General features: G+C 39.4%; 1 protein-coding gene across 1 annotated transcript in view; it reads right to left on the bottom strand.

Annotated features, from left to right (window-relative positions):
• Positions 1-3,165, bottom strand: part of CD55 (CD55 molecule, decay accelerating factor for complement (Cromer blood group)) — a 219,443-nt gene extending 216,278 nt beyond the window's left edge. Inside the window, exons 1-2 of the mRNA XM_006888002.1 lie at positions 3,049-3,165; positions 2,092-2,233 (exon numbers count right to left, since the gene is read on the bottom strand). Of these exons, the coding sequence (XP_006888064.1) occupies positions 2,092-2,233; positions 3,049-3,165 (259 nt within the window). The remainder of the gene's footprint in view (positions 1-2,091; positions 2,234-3,048) is intronic.
• Between the last annotated feature and the right edge of the window lie 18,023 nt (positions 3,166-21,188).

Below are 21,188 nucleotides of genomic sequence, written 5' to 3'. Positions count from 1 at the left end.
TTAAAAAAAAAAAAAAACAGGAAAAAAAACCCAAGTGTACGTGTTTCAAACCTGATGGGCAATCCTGACTCAACAGTACACAGCAAACAACAATCCTGACTTTAGTCACAGTCTTTCCAATCACCTACTACATATCTGAGAGCTAGACAATGAATAAGGATGACAGGAGAAGAATCAATGCATTTGGGTTGTGGTGTTGGAGAAGAGAGCAGAATATCCCATGTATTGTCAAAAGAACAAATGGATATGTTTCGGAGATAGAGCAAACCGAATATTCCTTGGAGGCAAAGATGGTGAAGCTTCAACTTGCTGTTTGGACATGCTGTTAGGAGAGGCTACTCCTCAGAAAGGGACATCATGTCTGGAAAGGTGGAGGGTCAGTGAAGGAAAGGAAAACTGTCAATGAGGCAGATTGATACAGTATCTGAGGCAAGGGAATCAACTGTGTTGAGGATGATAAAGATGGTGTAAGGATAGCACAGAATTCAGATCAATTGTTCATAAAGTTGCCATGAGTCATACTTGACAGTATTTAGCAAGAACATTCTAACATACTGCAATTGAATCATGGAGCTTGGAAGAATTACATAAATTTTCAGTTTCCAGAACAGGAAGGGGGGAAAAATCAATCTTGGAAGAAATGCAACTCATATGTTCCTTAGAATCAAGAATGGTAAGACTTTGGCTCTGTTTCTTGAGAAGCAGTAGAAAACACCAATTGCTAGAAATGGATATCATGTTTGGGGAAATGTTTTTGTTTTTGTTGTTGTGTATCATAGCGTCAGAACCAACCCATAGCTGACCCTCTGGCAGGTTTTCAGAGGCAGTTAATCACACAGGAGGAGATTGCCCACCCTCCTCCTATTGGTAAAATCAAGGACCAATGAAAAAGAGAGAAACGTTAAATGAAATGAATGGATACAATGACCACAACAATGAACTGAAACATGCCAATGATCATTAAGATGATACAGGACTGAGCAATATTTTATTACATATCTCTGTGTGGAACACGCATTTCAGTGCTCTGCTACTAAACCAGGGATTATTCATTTGAACCCACTCAGGCACTCCAGGCTTCAGAACACAGGCCTGGCAATCTGCTTTCAAAAGTTTGCCTCTTTGAACATCCTATGGAGGAATTATACTCTGCACCCCAGGGGTCAACATGAGTTCAAATTGACTTGACTACAACGAATAGTACCAACACTTTATTTAACACATGTGTGTCGTCTAGACTTGGAGTTGATTCTTTAGCACTTTGGGGGGAAAAAAAATCACAAAAAGAAAAGAAAAGGGAAAAAATCACACATATTAGAGAAGGCTCTGGGGGGCAGAAAAAAGAAAATGGAAAAATAGAGGGGAAGGCGGGGCAAGGGAAGAGGGTTACATTGACCAAGGAGAACAGTCTATCATTAACTCGTTCTGGATTACCATTTGCCTCTGGGATAGAGTTGAACTGTCCTAAAAGGTTTCCTAGGCTGAAATCTTTACAGAAGCATATCGTCAGATCTTTCCATTCATGCAGAGGCTGATGAATTTGAACTGATGACCTTTCAGTTAGCAGCTGCATACATAACCACTGCTTCACCAGGGCTTGCTATCACAAACTAGGGTATATTATTTTCTAAACTCTGCACTTGGGGTAAAAAATGAAAGGCATGATTATTTGAACACTGCTAGATGTAACTTGTTGCTCCTGTGTTTGAGTGTTTTGTTGTGACTGTAAAAAAAATGGAGAGAAACAGAGCTCTAGTTTCAGGAGTGAATTTTAGCAAGAACATCCTATAACATAGGCATCTAAATGAAAATAAGGGCAAGCTCATTTTTATTAGATAGTATTTATTTTAGCTAATCTGTTAAACCCAGAAAAGTGAAGAGTTAAGAATTAAGTTCAGTGATAATGGTACAAGTTTTCAGTAATTCTGAATTCCCATGGTCACTATGTACATGAGCATGTTTTGCCAAAACGATGTATTGCAATAAACAGTGATGCTAAAATGGGGTTGCTGAACCGCGGTCTGCCCAAAACATCCAATCTGGTATTCATCTTCTTGGGGAAGGAGATGCAGTGCATTTAAACCCTTTTACCTTTGTCTCTCTCTTGCTCTAGTTTTCCAATCTCCAGAGAAAGTTTCTGTATCTCCAGGGCCGTTTTTGAGTCCCAAGCACTTGGGAGACATTGTAAAAGGTTTTGGCCTGCCAGGAGGATTTCACGATCTCCAGGGACTTCCTGAAAAAAGAAATGTTAAAAGGTGATCTCTGAGCCTCTCCCTTGAAGTCCTGAGCTGCTCTCAGGAAGCCTCATGACTGAAGATGAAGAATGACCCCAGGACTGATGGATGGTGAGGAAACTAAAGGGGGGAACGGGCAGAACCTACTTAGCAATGTATTTTCTTGACATCTGAATTTGTACCCTTCTTGGGTGGTATTCAGCTAAAGCAAAGAGAAAGTAAAGCTGAAAGAGAATCCTTCCGAATATTCTTGAAAAGCAACTGGCTTGTCAGCCCTGCCAACTAACCACAAATGGAGCAACATGCTTCATGTACTGGAGAAAATAAGACTGGGTAGGGGGAAGAGGGAGTCTTTACATGGGCAGACGGTTAACATTTACCTATGAACTTAAAGACTGATGGCTCAAGTCTATCCAAGAGACATATTGGAAGAAAGCCCTAATGATTTTCTGAAACTCACAATTTGAAATCCCTAAGGAGCACACTTCCAATCCAATACCTGTTAGTTCCCCATGAACTGGATTCAGCTGGGGGAAAAGGGTTCAGAACATCCAATCAATGAAATCTGCAGGCAGAACTAGGTCATCCTGCCATCAAATAGGTGCAATTTTGCCACTACCGTAGCCTTGCCACGATGCTTCGAGACAGAAATAACCTGAAGTCCCTGTAAACACGTTAGAAATCAACTCCAACATTTAAGTATATCCTTTGAGGGCAAAGCTTATTGCCATTATTTCTATTCCATGGACCATTCCATTTCTCTGTAATTGATATTGAGACACACCACAAAATGCGTTGAATGGAAGCTACTCACCCTCTCACACTTGGGCACTTTTGGGCTCCAGGATTTGTTCTCTGAGCAAGAGATACTCGGGGAGCCGATCATCCTGTAGCCAGGATCACACTGGACACTGAGAGTCTCAGGGCTCATGTACCGATCCTTCTCCACAGATAGCTTTCCATTTGGTACTTCTGGCTTTGGGCACAAAGCTGTAATGAAAACATATTTTCTTAGCATCCTATGTATCTCAGAGAAAATGTTTTACAATATTATTATGTAATGAAAGAGATAAGAAATATTGTTGTATCCTACTATATCTTTCCACATTACTGCTTCCAATACTGTTGTTATGTGCTGTCGAGTCACCTGTGACTCATAGCACCCTATGTACAATAGCCCTAAACCCTGCTCTATCATGTGCCAATCTCACTGTCTCTGACACATCTACCCCAATAACCCCAGTCACTGAATCAATCCATCTCATCGAGGGTCTTCCTCTCCTGTGCTGTTCTTCCACCCTCCCAAGCATGAGGTACTTCTCCAAGGACTGGTCCCTCCTTGCAACATGTCCAAAGTATGTCGGACAAAGCTTCAGAATCCTTGCCTCCAAGGAACAGCCCGGTTTGACCTCTCCATGATGAACCTGTTTGTTTTCTTAGCAGTCCATGATATATTCAATACTCTTCTCCAACACCACAGCTCAAAGGCATCAATTCTCCTTCTATCATCTCTAGTCATTGTCCAATTCTCTGATGCATAGCCAGTGATTACAAAGACCATGGCCTATACCAGGTGCACCTTAGTCTCCAGAGTGACACCATTGCTCTTCAGTACTTTGGAGAGGTCCCTAACAGCAAACTTTCCTGTTGCAATACGTCTTTTAAGTTCCTGGCTGCTGGTGGCAAGAGTGTTGATTGTGGAGCCAAGCAAACTAAAGCTGTTAATCTCTTCACCATCCATCCTTATGTTGCCAATTGGCCCAATGGTGAGAATTTTTGTCTTCTTGATATTGAGATTCAAGTCATATTGAAGGCTGCAGTGATAGACCTATCTACCAATAATACTGAAAATATTCACTCAGGACTTGCTATGTGTCTATGTACTGAGCACATTACATGTATTGTTTCATGAAAGCTTTCAACAACCCTGTGAGAGAAGTCTACAGTTATCCCTCTTGCAGAGAGAAAGAAATTGAGGTACAGTAAAGCTAACTACATTGTCCCAAATCATACACATTGAAGTGGCAGAATCAAACTTAACCTGGCAGCTAGGGGGAGATCTAATTCTTGATTCTGAGCTCTTCATGTTTACACCCTAGAATCTCTCGCCTCTCTCAGTTTTTGCCTGTGTACAACAGAAGTGTCAGTGACAGCTCAATCACTGGCATTTCTGTGTGTCAAATGACGTCAATAGTCTGCTTGGGGACAGTTTACATACTTGACTGTAATAGAAATTTGATTAAAAAGAGGTTAACTTTACAGAAAAATTCATTCAAAAAGGGCTGTGACCTGAATTAAGACCCATTGGTGTTAAAACAACAACAACAAAACAAAAAACAAACAAAACCAACCAAAAATGAAACAAATAAAAAAGACCCAATGGTGTTAATTATTTGGTATCTGAAAATAAGCCATGACAGACACCAACTCTGGTTCAGTCACTTACCCACGGCAACTTGGCTTCTGACTTGTGGGGACACCTCTTTTTTTAAAAAATGACTTCATTAAAAGATGATTTTCATTCATTCATTGCTGCACATTCTACCTCCTCTTCCTTCCTTCCCCTTGCCCAGTTAATATTTTTTATATTTGTTCATTGTTGCACAATTACCTCCCTTTCCCACCTCCCCCTAGTCTTCTTTGCAAAGTACCTCTTCTTTTTTAAAATTTTTTTTGTACCTCTTTTCTGAGTTCCTTCCAAACTCTTGGACAGTGGTCTTCCCCCTACTATTTCCCATCACTCTTTAGTGAAACAACTGACCCTGCATCAAGTTTGTGAGTCTTTACTGGTGGAAATTGCCCGACTTTCTCATGTGGATGGGTTGAAGGAACCAAACCCTCTTTGAATTACCAACCCAATATGTTGCATGCTCTACTATTCCCTCATCAGTATTCTGTGCCCCAGGAGCTTGACTTACCCTTGCACCGAGGAGCAGGAGATGACCATCCTGTAAATACGCAGGAGATAGTAGTAGCTCCTACCAGAACATAACCTTCATCGCATTCATACTCTATTTCAGTAGTCAGGGATATGAATTTACTAATATCTTTATAGCGCCCATGTGCAATTCTGGGAGGAGAACTACAACCTTGAAAGGTGAGAGAGAAAGAAAGAAAGAGAGAGTTTGGGGTTTGTTCTTTTTCTGATTCATTAGGGAAAATAGCATAAAACTAAGAAATGTCATTTTCTGGATTGTATCCTTCCCAATCACTCCTCTGCCTGAGACAACTTCCACAATTCACTAAGCAGTGGTAGTCTGAAGGCTGAGTTAAGAATGTGACATTGTGTATACATATTTGGCAAAGGGAAAATTGGATTCTCATTTGTGGTTTTAAAAATCCTCTTAGATATTTTCAAAAGTATTTAATCTAATCAGCAAACATTCCTATATTCCTGTGCATTGTGATGTTTATTAGTGTGTTAGGTATTGTCTGAAGTACTTTACACATACCAATTTATTGTTGTTATGTGCCATCAAGTCACCTGTGACTCATAGCAACCTTATGCACAATAACTCTGAACCCTGCCCTGTTCTGAGCCAATCTTACTGTCTCTGACACATCGAACCCCATTACCCCAGTTACTGTGTCAGTCCATCTCAGCCAGGACCTTCCTCTCCTGTACTATCCCTGCACCCTTTCAAGCACGATGTCCTTCTCCAAGAATTGGTCCCTCTTGGCCACATACCCAAAGTGTATGAGATGGTGCTTAAAAATCCTTGCCTCTAAGGAGCAACTTGGTTTCACCCTCTCCAAGACAGAACTTTTTGTTCTCTTGGCAGTCCATACTATATTCAGTGATTTTCTCTAGCACCACAACTCAAAAGCTTTGATTCTTCTTCTATCATCTTTAATCATTGTCCGGCTCTCTGATGCATAGTACAAAGACTATGGCCTACATCAGGTGCACCTTAGTCTCTAGAATGATATTGTTGCTCTTTAGCACTCTGGAGAATGCCTGCTGGCACTTGGAGACACCAATTGACGTCAATTGATTATATTTAAAAAAATCTCTACAACGTAGACATTATTATTATCCCCACTTAGAAATGAGGGAAGAAGCAGAGAAAAGTTAAGTAGCTTGCCCAAAGTCACGCAACCTGTGAGGAGGAGTGGAGTCAGGATTAGAACCTATGCAGTCTTGCTTGACTTAGCCTTTGCTATTAGAAACATACTGTGTCAGCTAAAAGCACACCCTATATGGAGTCAGCTAGGACCTTTGTGTAATAAACTTTAGCATCAGCAATAGGGGAATTAAAAAAACAAAACACAAAACAAACTTATGCAAGAAGCATTTGTGATAAACATTGTTTTGTGAAAAGTAGTAAGGAACTCTCAAAAGGAAAATTCCCATCTCCTTTGGGGAGGTGGTGGGGGTGGAATACTACAACACAACAAAATGACAAATCTGCCCCAGCTCCTGCATGCTAAGGCGTTTGGAAAATACTGTAACAGCAATTCATTGCTGCTCATAGCTGACTCTGCAGCAGCAGCTTTTCAGAAGCTGTACATTTCAAGGGAGGAGATTGTCCGTCTTTGTCCTGTGGAGCAGCTAGTGGATTAGAACTGCCCGTCTTTGAGTTGGCAGTGCAACTCCTTGCCCACCATTCCCTTATAGCTATTTTTAATTAAATTTTTAGTAATGATTTTTAATGCAACATATATATTTTTCCATTTAATTTTTCCCCATTCATTCATTGTCGCACACTTTCCTCCCTGCCCACGCATCCCCCCAGTTTGTTTTTCTCTTTGAAAAAAAAATTCTATCATTGTTATACAATTACCCCCAGTCCACTGTCCACTTTAATATGCATTTCTTTTTCTGTAATCTTGTCATGAAAATAATATCTAATCCTATATTCCTTTAAACAGTTCTCTCCCTCATCTGTTTCAATGCAGTTTACATTATTTATTCCCTTTTCCTAGGTTTCTTATAGCTACTTTTAAGAAACTAATTATTGCCTCTTCTCTTAGTATTGAAAAAAACATTAAAGCCATGAGAGCTGATAGAATGTTACCTGAATATCTTAAAATTCAGGCTAGGGGGTTGTTCAGATAAGATACCACGTTATGAAGAAGAAGGAGAGCCTAGTAAATAAAAAGGGTTCTAGTTCATTGCGAGTTGCACTTGTGAATGCAAGAACTTGGTGTCTTGAGTAGTTCGAGTGCATCAGTTTCTCTGCAGGAGAAAGAGAACCCCATGGAGAGTAAGTATGAGTCAGAACCCACAGGCAGTGAGGCAGTGAGAGAGAGTAATTATTTAAAAGATCATATACCTCCGATATAGCTAGATACTTTACATGGATCCTAATCTGAACAAACTGTTACAAAATGTTTATGAAATAATCCCAGAAATTTGAAGACCAAATGGAAGAAGTATTAATCACAGTATTGTGTTGGTGCTTTTGAAAAGAGTGCTTATCTTTTAGAGATAAATATTTAACTATATAGACATATAATTATATATTTAAAATTTCCTTAAAAATACTTTGGGGTGGGGAAAATAACAACAGGTATATAGATAAAACTAGATTTTGCAGTTTAGAATTTTCAAAGATGTATACACAGATGCTTTTTATGTTTCAAATTCTTCAAAAAGGAACGGAGGGAAGAAAGTATTAAACGCAAATTCATTGTCATCAAATCAGAATCGACTCATAATCTTCCACTGGGTTTTCAAGGTTGTAATTGCTTCTTTTTGTCCCTCAGAGGTGCTGGTGGAGATCATCTCATTAAAAAATCAATGTTATTTCAGAAGTACTAACTTATGTAAAATGTCACTAAAGGCTTCGTTCACCTTATTCCCTCAAGATTGCACATGTAAGCAACAATGCCAGAGAGCTTGCTAAGCCTGGTCAGTGCTGACTAGTTTATGGAAATCACTTACCAGAGTGCAAGATTTAAACCTTTTATTTGCAAAGTGCTTTACGTTTAACAGATCACCTTTTAACCCATATTCCTAGTTGATGTGCACTCTTAAGTTTTCTCCTAATCTCTGCTAATGATTACAATTTCACTTTTGCTTTACAGGTGGTAGAATTAAGATAACCAGTTAGTGAACAAAAATATAGATGAGGTTAATGGGGAAAAAGGAAATACAAGCATTTGTGAGTTTTTATTTAGATATAAGGAAATGAGGTTTTTGCAATTAATTTGTATCTATTCATTAGAGAAGATATCTAGGAATGTATATACATAAACCAGCATCTTTCTCAAATAAAAAGTTAGAGTGTAGTCTTCAAAGTACTATAAGCTTTGGGAAATAGTTTAGCATTAAACTTTTTCCTTAATAACACAATTTACTGTACTTTTTACTAAATGGTACAAATTATTGCAATTTGACTATATTTTTTAAATGCTTTCAAAGTTTCTAATATGAAAGAAATGCATTTGTAATTGATTAATCTGTCTTTTCTCTTCAGTCACTGTGCATTTTGTCCCTACTTTCCTAAAACGCTAAGCACTACCTTACTCACCATGCAGCCTGGATGGGCACAGTAGCAAGGTCAGAACTCCAAGGAGAGCTGGGGAGTTGCTCCCTAACACAGGCCTCATGGTACAAGCTAGCTGCAGGCCAGCAGGAGCTCAAAGGTCTCCAATTCCACCTGGAACTACCTGGAAGGAAGAGCAGCAGTGGCTGCCAAATTGGAGCTGGGCTGCACAACAATCAACAGTAGCCAAAACCTGGGGCAAGTGGGTGAGGGCTGAGCTCTATGGTAAGAAGAGGAGGAGCAGGAGGGAAAGGGGCGGAATTAGGGCTCCTAGAATTACTGGGGCCAAAGGGCATTTGAAACCTCATTGATTGCAGTCAAGGCACAATTAACAAGAACTCTGGTGGAATTCTTGGGTATTTAGAAATAATCAGCCCACTCTCTTTCTGTTCACTGTTGGAGTGATCCTTTCAAGAAATTGTAATAACTCATGTTTGAGTAGCTGAACAAAGAAGGGGTGTCTAAAGAGGCCTTAACTGGCCTTCACAGCCCTTTGAGCAAACCTCGATTTGCTGCAGAGCAGAGCAGAACCTGGAAATGGCAGTTCGACTCCACCAACAGTCCTGTGGGAGAAACATGGTCAGTTTCTTCAAGTTGTGCTTTATAAAAACATTGGACATCCAAGGGAAGGTCACTAAGAATCAAAACCGAATTTATGCTAGTGAGTATGAATTTCTTCTAGTCTGTTAAGTGACAGTTATTAACTGGAGTACTGAAAACGTATGCTTTTGAATTGTTGAAGAAAGTGCTCTACAAAATAGGGAAGGCTCCATGTTGCTATTGCTATTAAGGGTCATTGAGTCTGCTCCAACTTATGGTAAGACTAAATGTAACTCTGCCAGATTCTGCATCATCTTTAGACTCTCAGCTGTGTTTAAGCCCCTCATTCCAGTTACTGTGTCCATCCATCTCCTTGAGGATCATCCTCCCTTACTGCCGACCCTCACTTTTCCAAGCATGATGCCCTTCTCCAGGGCTGGCTTCTCCTGATAACATATCCTAGGTAAGTGAGACAAAGTCTCACCATCTTTGCTTCTAAGAAGCATTCTTGCTTCACTTCTTCCAAAACAGAAAGAGTTACAAAAAAAGAGTTACACTACCAAGCCAAAGGCACATGGTTCAAGTCCACCAACTGCTTTGCAGAAGAAAGATAAGTATTCTCCTCCCGTATCATTTACTGTCTCTGAAAACCTGCTGGAGGGTCAGCTGTGACTTGGTTTTGACTCCATGACACACAACAAAAACAGTATTTAGTAATTGGTGGAATATGAAATATTCATCGCCAACACTACTATTCAAAGGCATTAATTTTCTTATGTCTTCTGCATTCATTATCCAATTTTCAAATACCTATGAAGCAAATTAAATATTGTGTGGATCAGACACACCTTAGTCTTAAAACTGGTATCTTTCCTTTTTAGTGCTTAAAAGAGGCCCTCACTAGTAGATTTGCCCATTGTAAGATGTCATTTAATTTCTTGGTTTCTATGGGTATTGATTGTGGATGTAAGTAGAATGAAATCTTTGACAACTTCAATCTTTTCTCCATTTATCATGATGTTGTCTAGTGACCCTGTTGTGAGAATCCTGTTTCCTTTAAGCGGAGATGTAATGCATATTGAAAGCTATTTTAATTTTCAGTAAGTGCTTCAAGTCTTATTTACTCTCAGGAAGCAAGATTTTGTCATCTGCATTATCAAAAGTTGTTGTTGAGTCTCCTCCAATCCTGATGCCATGTTCTTCCTCATGTAGCTCAGCTTCTTGGATTATCCTGTAATAATCAACATAGGTGGTGAAAAGATACAATCTTGGCACATACTTCTTCTAATTTTAAATAACACAGTGTCTCCTTGTTGTGCTTAAAGGGCTTAAAGACTTGGTCTATGGGCATTTTCCGCTAGAGCACAGTAAAGTGTTTTGGAAGGTTCCCTAGACATTTGGGGTATTTCGATGTTCAGTCAAAAGGAACATCTTGTTCTGTGTTATGTCCCTGACAAAAGCAGTAAGAGACAAATTGCTGATGTAAACAATTGTTATCTTTCATAGGAAGTAACATTTGAAGACTTGCTGATGCTTGCTAGGACAATGAGTTTTGGGAAATGCCTGAAAATGACCTTCCTTCCCAGTGCAGTTGCAGAAACTGTTACAGGAGTTCAAAAGCCAAAATGCTTAGCTCTCACTAACCAGGAATAGCTGGGTAGATTATGATGTAATAATGACTGTTGTTGTTTTTCTTTATTGCTTTCAAGTTAGAACTGACTCAAGGTTGACCCTCCTGTGGGTCTCAAAGGCCCTAACTTGCAGAGGAAGAAACTATCCATCTTTTTCCTGTGAAGCAGCTGGTGGATTAGAACCATCTACCATGGGGTTGGCAGTGCAACTCTTTACCCACTAGGCTAACAGAGCTCAATATTGACTATACTACAACTAAATTTTAATCTTTCCAGAGAGAAAGATAAACAAGTGAGTCCACCATGCAGTTGCCCAGCTTTAGAAAAAGAAGCAACACACTGAATGTAGCTTTTCCCCAGTTTCTGGAAGTAGAGCATTCTTTTTTTATTTTAAATAATTTTAATGAACATTTACAGAGAGTTTGGATTTCCATTCATTCATTGCTACACTTCTCTCTCTGCCCAGCCCTCCCCTCCGCCCAGTTCGCTCCTCTCTTTTAAAAGTAAAAGAAACACTCCCTCCCTGGTACACAATCCCCCCGCACCCTTACCAATGCCTCAAGTACATTCCACTATGCAACCTTAATTGTGAACTCTTGTGATAACCATAAGACCCTATCATACATCGCTTTTAAATTATTCACTCCCTCATCTGTTTCAGTGCAGAATACACAATTTATCCAGTTTTTCTCAGTCTTACCCCAACCCTGATATCAGTCCCATTTTACAGCAGTGGCACCATGCAATATTTGTCCTTTTGCGACTGGGATATTTCATTCAGCATAATGTCTTCCAGGCTCACTCATTTTTAATAATATTGCATGAGTTCCTTGTTTTTCAATGCAGCGTAGTATTCCATTGTGTGAATATAGCACAGCTTCTCTATCCATTCGTTTGTTGATGGGCACCTGGGTTGTTTCCAACTCCTTGCTGTTGTGAACAGAGCCGCGCTAAACATAGGCGTGAATATATCCGCTTGGATGTCAGTTATGGTCTCTTTGGGATATATTCCCAGTAGTGGAATTGCTGGGTCAAATGGTATCTCTATGAGCAAGATTTTGAGAAAGTGTCATACCGCCTCCCACAGTGGTTGCACCATTTTATACTCCCACCAACAGTGAATAAGGGTTCCAGTTTCTCCACAACCTCGCCAGCATTTGTTGCTTGAAGTAGAGCATTGTTATGAAAGTAGAGCGTTCTTATGAGATCTTTCATAAGATGAAATGGGGTAAAGTGAAGAAGCAATTACTACTAATTTATATGAAAAAATTTATTGTTAGTATTCCAAGACTCCAAAATTAACCTACCAAAATCATACCAAATAACACATAGTACAAAAAAAGACATTAACATACAGCGTTCACATAGTTCACAGTTCTGGTCGCTTGATGCTGAGCGCAGCTGAGGCATTTCTCTTGCTGCATCTCCTAACGCTGACTTGAACCAGTGCTAAATGCTAGTTTTGCTTTTTGACCGTTTTCTTAAAAGAAAAAAAATCAATTTGGCTCTTTTGTTGTTGTTGTTGATTGCCTTCAAGTCGAGCCCGACTCATAGTGACCCTATGAACAAAAGGCCTAAAGCGCCTCTACAACTATTGACATTTATCAAAGTTCATCGAGTTTTGGGAAGCATGTTGTTTAGGAAGTGGATGCCACTCCTGCTTCCAAAGCTATCTGGAAAAAACAAACAAACAAAAACCCAAAACCACAAACAAAAACAACCCACAAAACAACAACAACAGCAAAACCCAAACACAGAAACACCTGTGACTGTATGTCATCCACAAAAGCAATATGGTATAAAGTGAATTTTTTTTTAGGACAAAGAAGAATTATTAGGGAGAGAGGAATCCCAAACAATTTTAAACATTTTCTAGAACTCTTTTGAATTATTACTTCCATCTATTAAGCACTTACTATGTCCTAAGTGAGGGAGCTCTAGTGGCCTACTGGTAAGGAACTGTGCTGCTAACCCGAAGACATATGGTTTGAACCCACCAGCTGCTCTGGGGAGGAAAGATGGACGATCCCTTCTGGTTTGATTTACTGAGTCTGAAAGCCCACTATAGGGTTACCCAGGGGTCAGTTCTGACTTGACATTCTGAAAAACAAACATTAACAACATGTTCTAAGTGAGGGGAGCTCTTTGTGTGCATAGTCCATGGGGGTGTTGCGTTGCTCACCCAAAGGCAGCTTCTCTCTGTCAGTTTGAATCCACTAACTCTATGAGAGAAAGATGGGTAAACTCTTCCCATACAGTTTAAAATCTCTGAAAACACATTGGAGGGTCAGCTCTGAGTTGGTTCCAACTCAATGGCAAAGAGTTTTGAGTGGCATGTGAGAGGGGTCACTCTGGTGGTATAGACCATAAGTTGCACTACTAATCCTACTACTAACTAACTAAGAGAGTGAGGGTCTCCAGTTCGAGTCAGCCAGTGGTTTCACTGGAGAAAGACAGTCAGTCTCCTTCTGAAAAGAGGCTGGAAACTTGATGGAGATTCACTGTGATTCAGAACTGACTTGACAGCAGTGCATTTGAGTTTGAGTGTGCTCTAAGTGTGAGTGGCTGAGTGTTGCAAATGGTCAAGTGCCCAACTATTAATGCTGGTGGCGTAGTGGTAAGAAGCTGTGTTGTCAACCTACAGGCAGTGGTTCGAATTCAGCAGTTGCTCTGTAGGATAAAGATAGGCACTCATTTGCCAGGTGATTAAACTGACTCTGAAAACTCACCGGAGAATGAGTTATGAGTTGGTTCTGACTCAATCTAGCAAGAACAATATTGCCTGAAAGGTTGGCAGTTGAATCCACACAGAGGAACCTCAGAAGACATGCCTGGCAATCAGCTTCCAAAAATTCACAGTTATGAAAATGTTACTGAGTTCAGTTTTACTCTGAAACACATGGGGTCATGGTGAGTTGGAACTGACAAAAATCACAACTGGTAAGCGATAAACATGATGTAATTAAGAACTTGGACATGGAAGATAATTTGGTTAACTTAAGAAATATTAACTTGGTTTATAGTTTATTTACTTTGGGAGCTCTGGTAGCCTACTGGGTAAGGAGCTGTGCTAACAACCCCAAAACACACAGAATCCACCAGTTTCTCCACAGGAGCAAAATAGGCAATCTCCACCTGTGAGATTTACAGCCTCTGAAAACCCTCCAGAGAGTGAGCTGTGAGTCGGTTCGAACTTGACAGAACATAATAACAAAGACCATAGTTTATTTATTTGGAGTTTAGGGTACTTGAATAGGAATTCTTGAACAAAATCCTGAAGAAGTTTATTAAGAGAAGATTTTAAATAGCCTTTTGAATACTAAGCCTATTGATTTCATTTCATAAGGAGTGATAAAAGTAGAAAAACTTTAGGCATCCTATGTGTATAGAATTATTTCTATGTGATGGCCATGGATATAATATGCTTTATTGAGACAATTATAGATTTATTTAGATAATTATGAATAAGATTCCTTATTTGTTTTTACTTACTTTCTCCCAGTGACATTACTGCTTACCACCACTCCTCATTGTTGTGGAGTCAGAATCAATTGATAACTGACCCTCCAGTTAGTTTTATTATTTTTATTTAAAATGTTTAAAATTTTCTACTGATACACATACAAAATTCCTGTATATTGTGTTTCATTAGTATATATTGTGCTTCACGCATTTCTTAATTCACACTATGTTTCATATGATTATTCCCATATATTGCACTTTATAAAACCAGTAAGCATTGATCTATACCACTATTATCCCATCTTCTCAAGTCCTCACTGGACATTATTTTTTTAACAAACAGTGGTGGAAAAATGGATATCACCCATATATTGCTGTTGAGGATGTAAAGTGGACTTTCTAGAAAACAGTTTAGTTATTTCTTAAAAAACTAAACATACAATTATCATCTGACCTACTTATTATACCCTTGAATGTACTTTTTAATTGAAGTGACAAGATTTTAGAAATGGAGATAAGATTAGTAACTTCTAAGGATTAAAGATGGGAGAATAGGTAAAAGGAAACTGTGTATTATTATAAAGGGGCAATGTAAGGGATTCTTGTAGTGATAGGAATGTTTTCTTCTATTTGAAACCTGGTCATGCCACTCTATAGACCAAAGAGGTTAATAAAGAGAGGGAACTATCATAAGGTGAGATTTCCTCAGGGATGGACTGCAGATCAGAAAGGATCTGAAGGACTTTAGGAAAGGTAAACTCTCTCTATCCACAGGCCCAGAAAGCATTTCCAACAGAGCAGGTTTTTCTTCCCCCATAGACAGAACACTTTAAGCCTACAACTAACCAACAACATCATAAAATAAAATAAAATATAAAAAAAGATAAAGAACTGTCAACAACATACATAGAAACAATAGGAATAACCTAACACATATAAAAAGAAATGTCAAGAAATACCAGGTAGCTTCAAACATTGTGAAAAAGCAAAATAAGCGTTCTCCTAAAAAAGCAGAGTCTATTGCAGATGCAGTTATTACCCCAGGGATAAGAAGGCAGAAGAAATATATTAAACATAATAATGCCTTTGTCAAAATTAGCTGAACATATTTGTAATATGCTATATGTAAAATTTAAGTATCTGGAATGAGGTATGCTAAAAACCAAGATTGTCAGTTTAAAGTATGCCTGACAAAAACTATGGCATTTTCAGTTGTTTCAAATGTATGTAAAAATTAGATAATGAATTGGGAAAACTGAAGAACAATTAATGCCTTTGAATGGTGTTATTGGCAAAGAGTACAGAATATACTAAAAACAAAATCCAAATAAACAAAACAACTCACTCAAAGTCATTGCTGTCAACTCAGAACCAACTTACAGCTGACCTTCCAGTAAGTTTTCAGAGGCTGTCAATCACATGAAATCACTTCTCTCTCCTGTGAAGAGCTGGTGGGTTAGAACAGGCTCCTTTGAATTGCTAATATCTACTTACCTATCAGAGCAGCAGAGTTGCCCAAAAAGTGACTAAGTAGCATTAATAAAAGAGAGAAGGTCGTATTAAATAGTAGTTGTTGTTATATATCATCAAGTCAAAACCAACCACAGCTGACCTTCTAGCAAGTTATCAGAGACTCTAAATCACACACAGAAGACTACCCATCTTTCTTCTGCAGAGAAGTTGGTGAATTCAAACCACCTGCCTTTAAGTTGGTAATACAACTCCTTACCACTAGGCCACAAGACTTCCCTACTGAGTAGCATAAGTTTCCTCAAATCTCTGACTGATCACTGAATAACTTAAGAGAAGCAAAAATGGTAAGAAAATAAAACAGCTAAAGATAAAAGAACTGAACTAAGACTGAGCTGCTAAGAGACAGTTTGCTATTTATGTTCAACTAATTGTCTCCTTCCTTGAAGACAGGTTGTGTTATCCTTATGGCAGGTCAGGGTATATCCAATACTCTTTACTAACACCACAATTCAAAGACATCAATTCTTCTGAAGAAGAATCTTGAACAAAGTACAGTCATAGTGCTTCCTAAAGGCAAGGGGTGTGAAACATCACTTCACTTAATTTGGGCATATCTTCCAGAGGAACCAGTCCTTGGAAAGAGCCATTATTCTAGGAAAGATCAAATGAAAGATAGGAAGACCTTCAACAAGATGGATTGACACAGAGACTATTACAATAGGTTTGAGCAGGACAGAGATCATGAGGATAATGCAGGAGAAGACAAGGTTCAGCTCCGTTGTTCATAGGGTTGCTCTGAGTCAGAGTTAAAAGATAACAGCAACAATTTCTCCTTAAAGAACCAGTGGTGGTATAATAGATTAAATGTTAAACTGCTAACTGCAAAGTTAGAACTCATCATCTACTCCGCAGGAGAAAGATGAGGCAGTCTATTTGACTTTCAACTTACAGTAACAGAAACCAGGTAGAGGGTCTCCATGAGTTGGAAGAAGTTGACAGCTGTGGTTAAGCAAACTTAAATAGACAAACAAATCTCAGCTGAGATAAAATTATTTTAACCGTGTGTTTGCTATGAAGATTTTGAAGTATGCAAATTTGAGTTGTTTCTTATTTGGAAATTGTGATAGATTCCTCATTTGCTCTGTATACTGATATTGATAGATTCCTTGTATATCTTTTCTTGTTGTTATGTACTGTTGAATCAAGACAGCTTATAGTGACATATCTGTGAGCAACAGATCAGAACTTTGTCCTATCCTGTGCCATCTTCACAATTTCTGACATTACTGCGGTCACTGACTCAGTTAATCCACTGTGTCCAACCACCTGGTTGAGGGTCTTTCTCTCTTGCCATCCTTCCACCTTCCCACACATGATGTCCCTCTCCAAGGAATAGCCTCTTCTAACAACATGCCCAAAGTATTTAAGATACAGTTTTATTATCTTTGCCTTCTAGAAACATTCTGGCCGCACCTTCTTCAAGACAAACCTGTTTTCCTTTTCGCATTCCAGGGGATATTCAGCACTCTTCTTCAACTCCGCAGCTCAAGTGCACCAATTCTTTTGTCATCATCATTAGTCATCATCCACCTTTCAATGGTATAGGAGTGATTTAAAAGACCATGGCCTGAATCAGGTGCACCTTAGTCCTCAAACTGACATTACTGCTCCTCAACAATTTGGAGAGGTGTCTGACTGCAGACTTTCCCAATGCAATACATCTCCTGATTTCCTGACAGCTGGTACCAAATGTGTTGATTGTGGATCCAAGTAAGATGAAGTTGTTGACAATTTCAATCTTTTCTCCATCTATCATGATGTTGTCCATCAGTTCAGTGTTGAAAATTTTTGTTTTCTTAACATTGATATAGACAGGGTGTATCCTTGAGGCACACTCTTCCTGATTTTGAACCATGCAGTGTTTCCCTGCTCCATTCTGAGGAATACTTCCTGGTTCAAGTATAGTTTTTGCATAAGCACAATCAAGTGTTCTGGGATCATCATTGTCCTCAAGGTTAATCACAATTTGTTGTGTGACCCACAGAGGGGGTGTGTGAGGGATGCATCTTGTCTCTATACTTTTTCAAACTATATGTAGAACAGATCATTTGGGAGACTGGGCCTTATGAGGAGGAAAATGGCATCAGGATTGGAGGAAGACTCATTAACAACCAACGTTATGCAGATGATACAACCCTGCTTGCTGAAATTGAGGAGGACCTGAAGCATTTGCTGCAGAAGGTCAAGGACTGTAATCTTCAATATGGATTGAAGCTCAACATCAAGAAGACAAAGATTCTCACCACCGGGCCAATTGTCAGCACCATGATAGAGGGTGAAGAGATTGAGATTATTAACAGTTTGCTCAGCTCTACAATCAACACTCTTGGCATCAGCAGTCAAGAAATCAAAAGATGAATTTCATTAGGTAAATCTGATGTCAGGGACCTTCCCAGAGTACTGAAAATCAACCATGTCAGTTTAGAGACTAAAGTGTGCCTGATCCAGACCATGGTCTTCTGAATTACTTGCTATGCATCAGAGAGCTAGACAATTACTAGGGATGACAGAAGAAGAATCGATGCCTTTGAGTTGTGGTGCTGGAGAAGAGTTTTGAACATGCCATGGACTGTCAAGAAAAAAAAAAAATCTGTCTGTCTTAGAGAGGATAAAACCAGGTTTCTCCTTGGGAGACTAAAATTTTGAAGTTCTGTCTCACATACTTTGGGCATGTGGCCCAAGGGACTGATCTTTGGAGAAGAACATCAAAGTCAGAAGGGTCGTAGGACAGTGCAGGAGAGGAAGACCCTAGATGAGATGGACTGATACAATAACTAGGGCAATGGGGGTAGTTGTGTGTCAGAACCACTGAGACTGGCTCAGGACAGGGTAGGCTTCTGAACTGTTAAACGTAAGGTCACTATGAGTCACAGGCAACATGATAGCACATAACAACAACAACAACAACACTGAGATCCAATCCATATTAAAGATTTCAGCCCTTCTGTAACATAATTAGTTGTTCTTTCTAGCAACCTGAGCCTCTTTTTGATGTTTATTAATACTTTCAGATAGTTCAACCTAGTTGTTGATAACAGTGGGATTGGGGCAAAGACCCCACACTCATTTTGTCCAAGTTTCTAACAGAGAAAAAGTTGGATAACAGAAGTAGGATGTTGTGAAGTCAAGGTGATCTTCTTACCATTAGTGTTTGATGAACAAACTAAAGCCTTGTGATATATAATTGCTGTTGTTACATACCGTCGAGTCAGAATTGATCCTCAACTGACCCTCCAGAGAGTTGTCAGAGGCAGTTAATCCCATGGGAAGAGACTGCCCATCTTTCTCCTGCAGAGCAGCTGGTGGGTTCACACCGTGTGCCTTTGGGATTACAGTACAGCTTCTTACCACAAGGTCACTAGAGCTCCCTGGTGATATACAGTAGGAAGTAGAATGTATTGAGGAAGCATAAAAGCTACATACTTAATTACCAAGGATTTTGGCCAGTGGAACAATGTAAAGAACAACAGTATCAAAATCCAGTACACTAGCTATTGTCTATTGCAATAATCTGTGCAAGCAGTGAACCAACAGAGGGAGCCAAAATAGCATAGATGAAATTTCCAAACACAGGTTTACAGCAGTCCCGTATATTTAATTAATTTCTGCCCTGATATTTATTAATTATTTCCTTCTTCTGGTGGCTGTGGACTTCTGCTGTTACTTTTCTATTTCTCAAAAGAGCTCTGCCATAAAGTGTTTCACAGCTAACTGAAAATTGGCAACTGGAATCCAGTAGCCATCCTACAGGAGAAAGCTGGGCACTCTCCTTCTGTAAGGATTTGCAGCCTCAGTTACCCAGTGAAGGTCACCATGAATTGAAATCTATTAATGAGTAGTGGGTTTGCTTTCCTGTATTGAGAGAGTGTTTTCCCTATGCTCTTGAGTATTTTAGTAGTTTCCAATTTGAGGATATTGCAAGTAGGGCTGATAGTTGTTTTGTTGTTGGGAGCTAAGGGCCAATTGGACAGAAACTATCAATTATTCTATAGGACTTTACCTGAATAATGTCGGGCTCTTTCTCTTCCCTGTCCTACTTACCGTACTCCCTTTCCCATTTCTCTTAGTAGCACTGACATAATAAATTGTTTGCTCATGAATCTTCCTTTCCAGGTCTGCTTCTGTGGAATCTGAGCTAAGAGATTGACTAAAGCCATTTTAATGTAAATATTAAAGAAAACATTCTATTTTGTCCCCTCAAAATCAATGCAAACTTGACTAAGTCATGATTCTCAGGATTATGTAATTAACGTATTTGTGTGATTTGATATAAGTATTCTATGTGTTGGAAATCCACATTTCTGTGGTATTAATGAGGCACGAAACAATTTGTGAAATTAGGTTGTGTCTTGAGTCAATTTCTTTTGTGATATAAAAGGGATTTAGCAATGGAGCATTGGTAGGAGGGACCTACTACCATTTGGGGGGGGATCCATAGGCAAGATGTCTCTTAGAGTGCCTAACTGGGACCCTCTTAGAGCCAAGGGAAGATTGATGCCAAGACACATGGAGGTCTCCAAGAAATACTTAGTCTACAGATCTGTGGCACTGTCCATGGTGGACAGTGTTTGGTGTCACTCCCCAGTTAAAACAAGCTTGGAAGCAGGAGTGGCATCCACTTCCATAAATAACTTGCCTCTGGAAACCATATGAACCTGGAGAAAGGATGAAAGTCACACAAGTGTCGAGGAGTTTCAATCATAGGGTCACTATGAGTCGCCTACGACTTGACAGCACTTAACAACACAGAGAGAGACCAGTTGGCCTATGCTCCCAAGCCTCAGGTGGGTGACTGTAATCTGCGCCCCAAAGCCTGTCTTTAATTGTTTTTGGTGAAATATTCTATTAGCTGATATAGCCCTGGTCTATCCACCTGCCATACAGAGGTAATTTGTGGTCACTGTGAAGCTGAAAACTGTGATACTGACATGTTAAAAGTGATAATGGTTACCCATGGTGGACAGTGTTTTGGTGGTGCTCCCTGCTTAAAATACCCTTGTAAGCAGAAGTGGCATCCACTTCCATAAATAGCTTGCCTCCGGCAACCCTATGAACCTGGAGAAAGGATGAAAGTCACCCAAGTGTCAAGGACTTTCGTTCCTAGGGTCACTATGAGTTGCCTAAAACTCGACAACATTTAACAACAACAGCAGCAGCACTAGATAACCAAGAAAACATTATCAGAGTAAATTGGAAGATGACTATGTCCAAGAGATTATTACTTGTTTCAACTTTCAAAGACTTTAACTATGTTTTATTAATGGCTAAAAAAGATAAAAACCAGATCCACTTTTGAT

Source organism: Elephantulus edwardii, unplaced genomic scaffold (assembly GCF_000299155.1).
Source record: "Elephantulus edwardii isolate Elephantulus edwardi_28Jun2011 unplaced genomic scaffold, EleEdw1.0 scaffold00063, whole genome shotgun sequence".
NCBI lineage: Eukaryota > Metazoa > Chordata > Mammalia > Macroscelidea > Macroscelididae > Elephantulus > Elephantulus edwardii.
The sequence above is the reverse complement of the archived record's forward strand: the minus strand, read 5'-3'. Positions and strand labels throughout refer to the sequence as shown.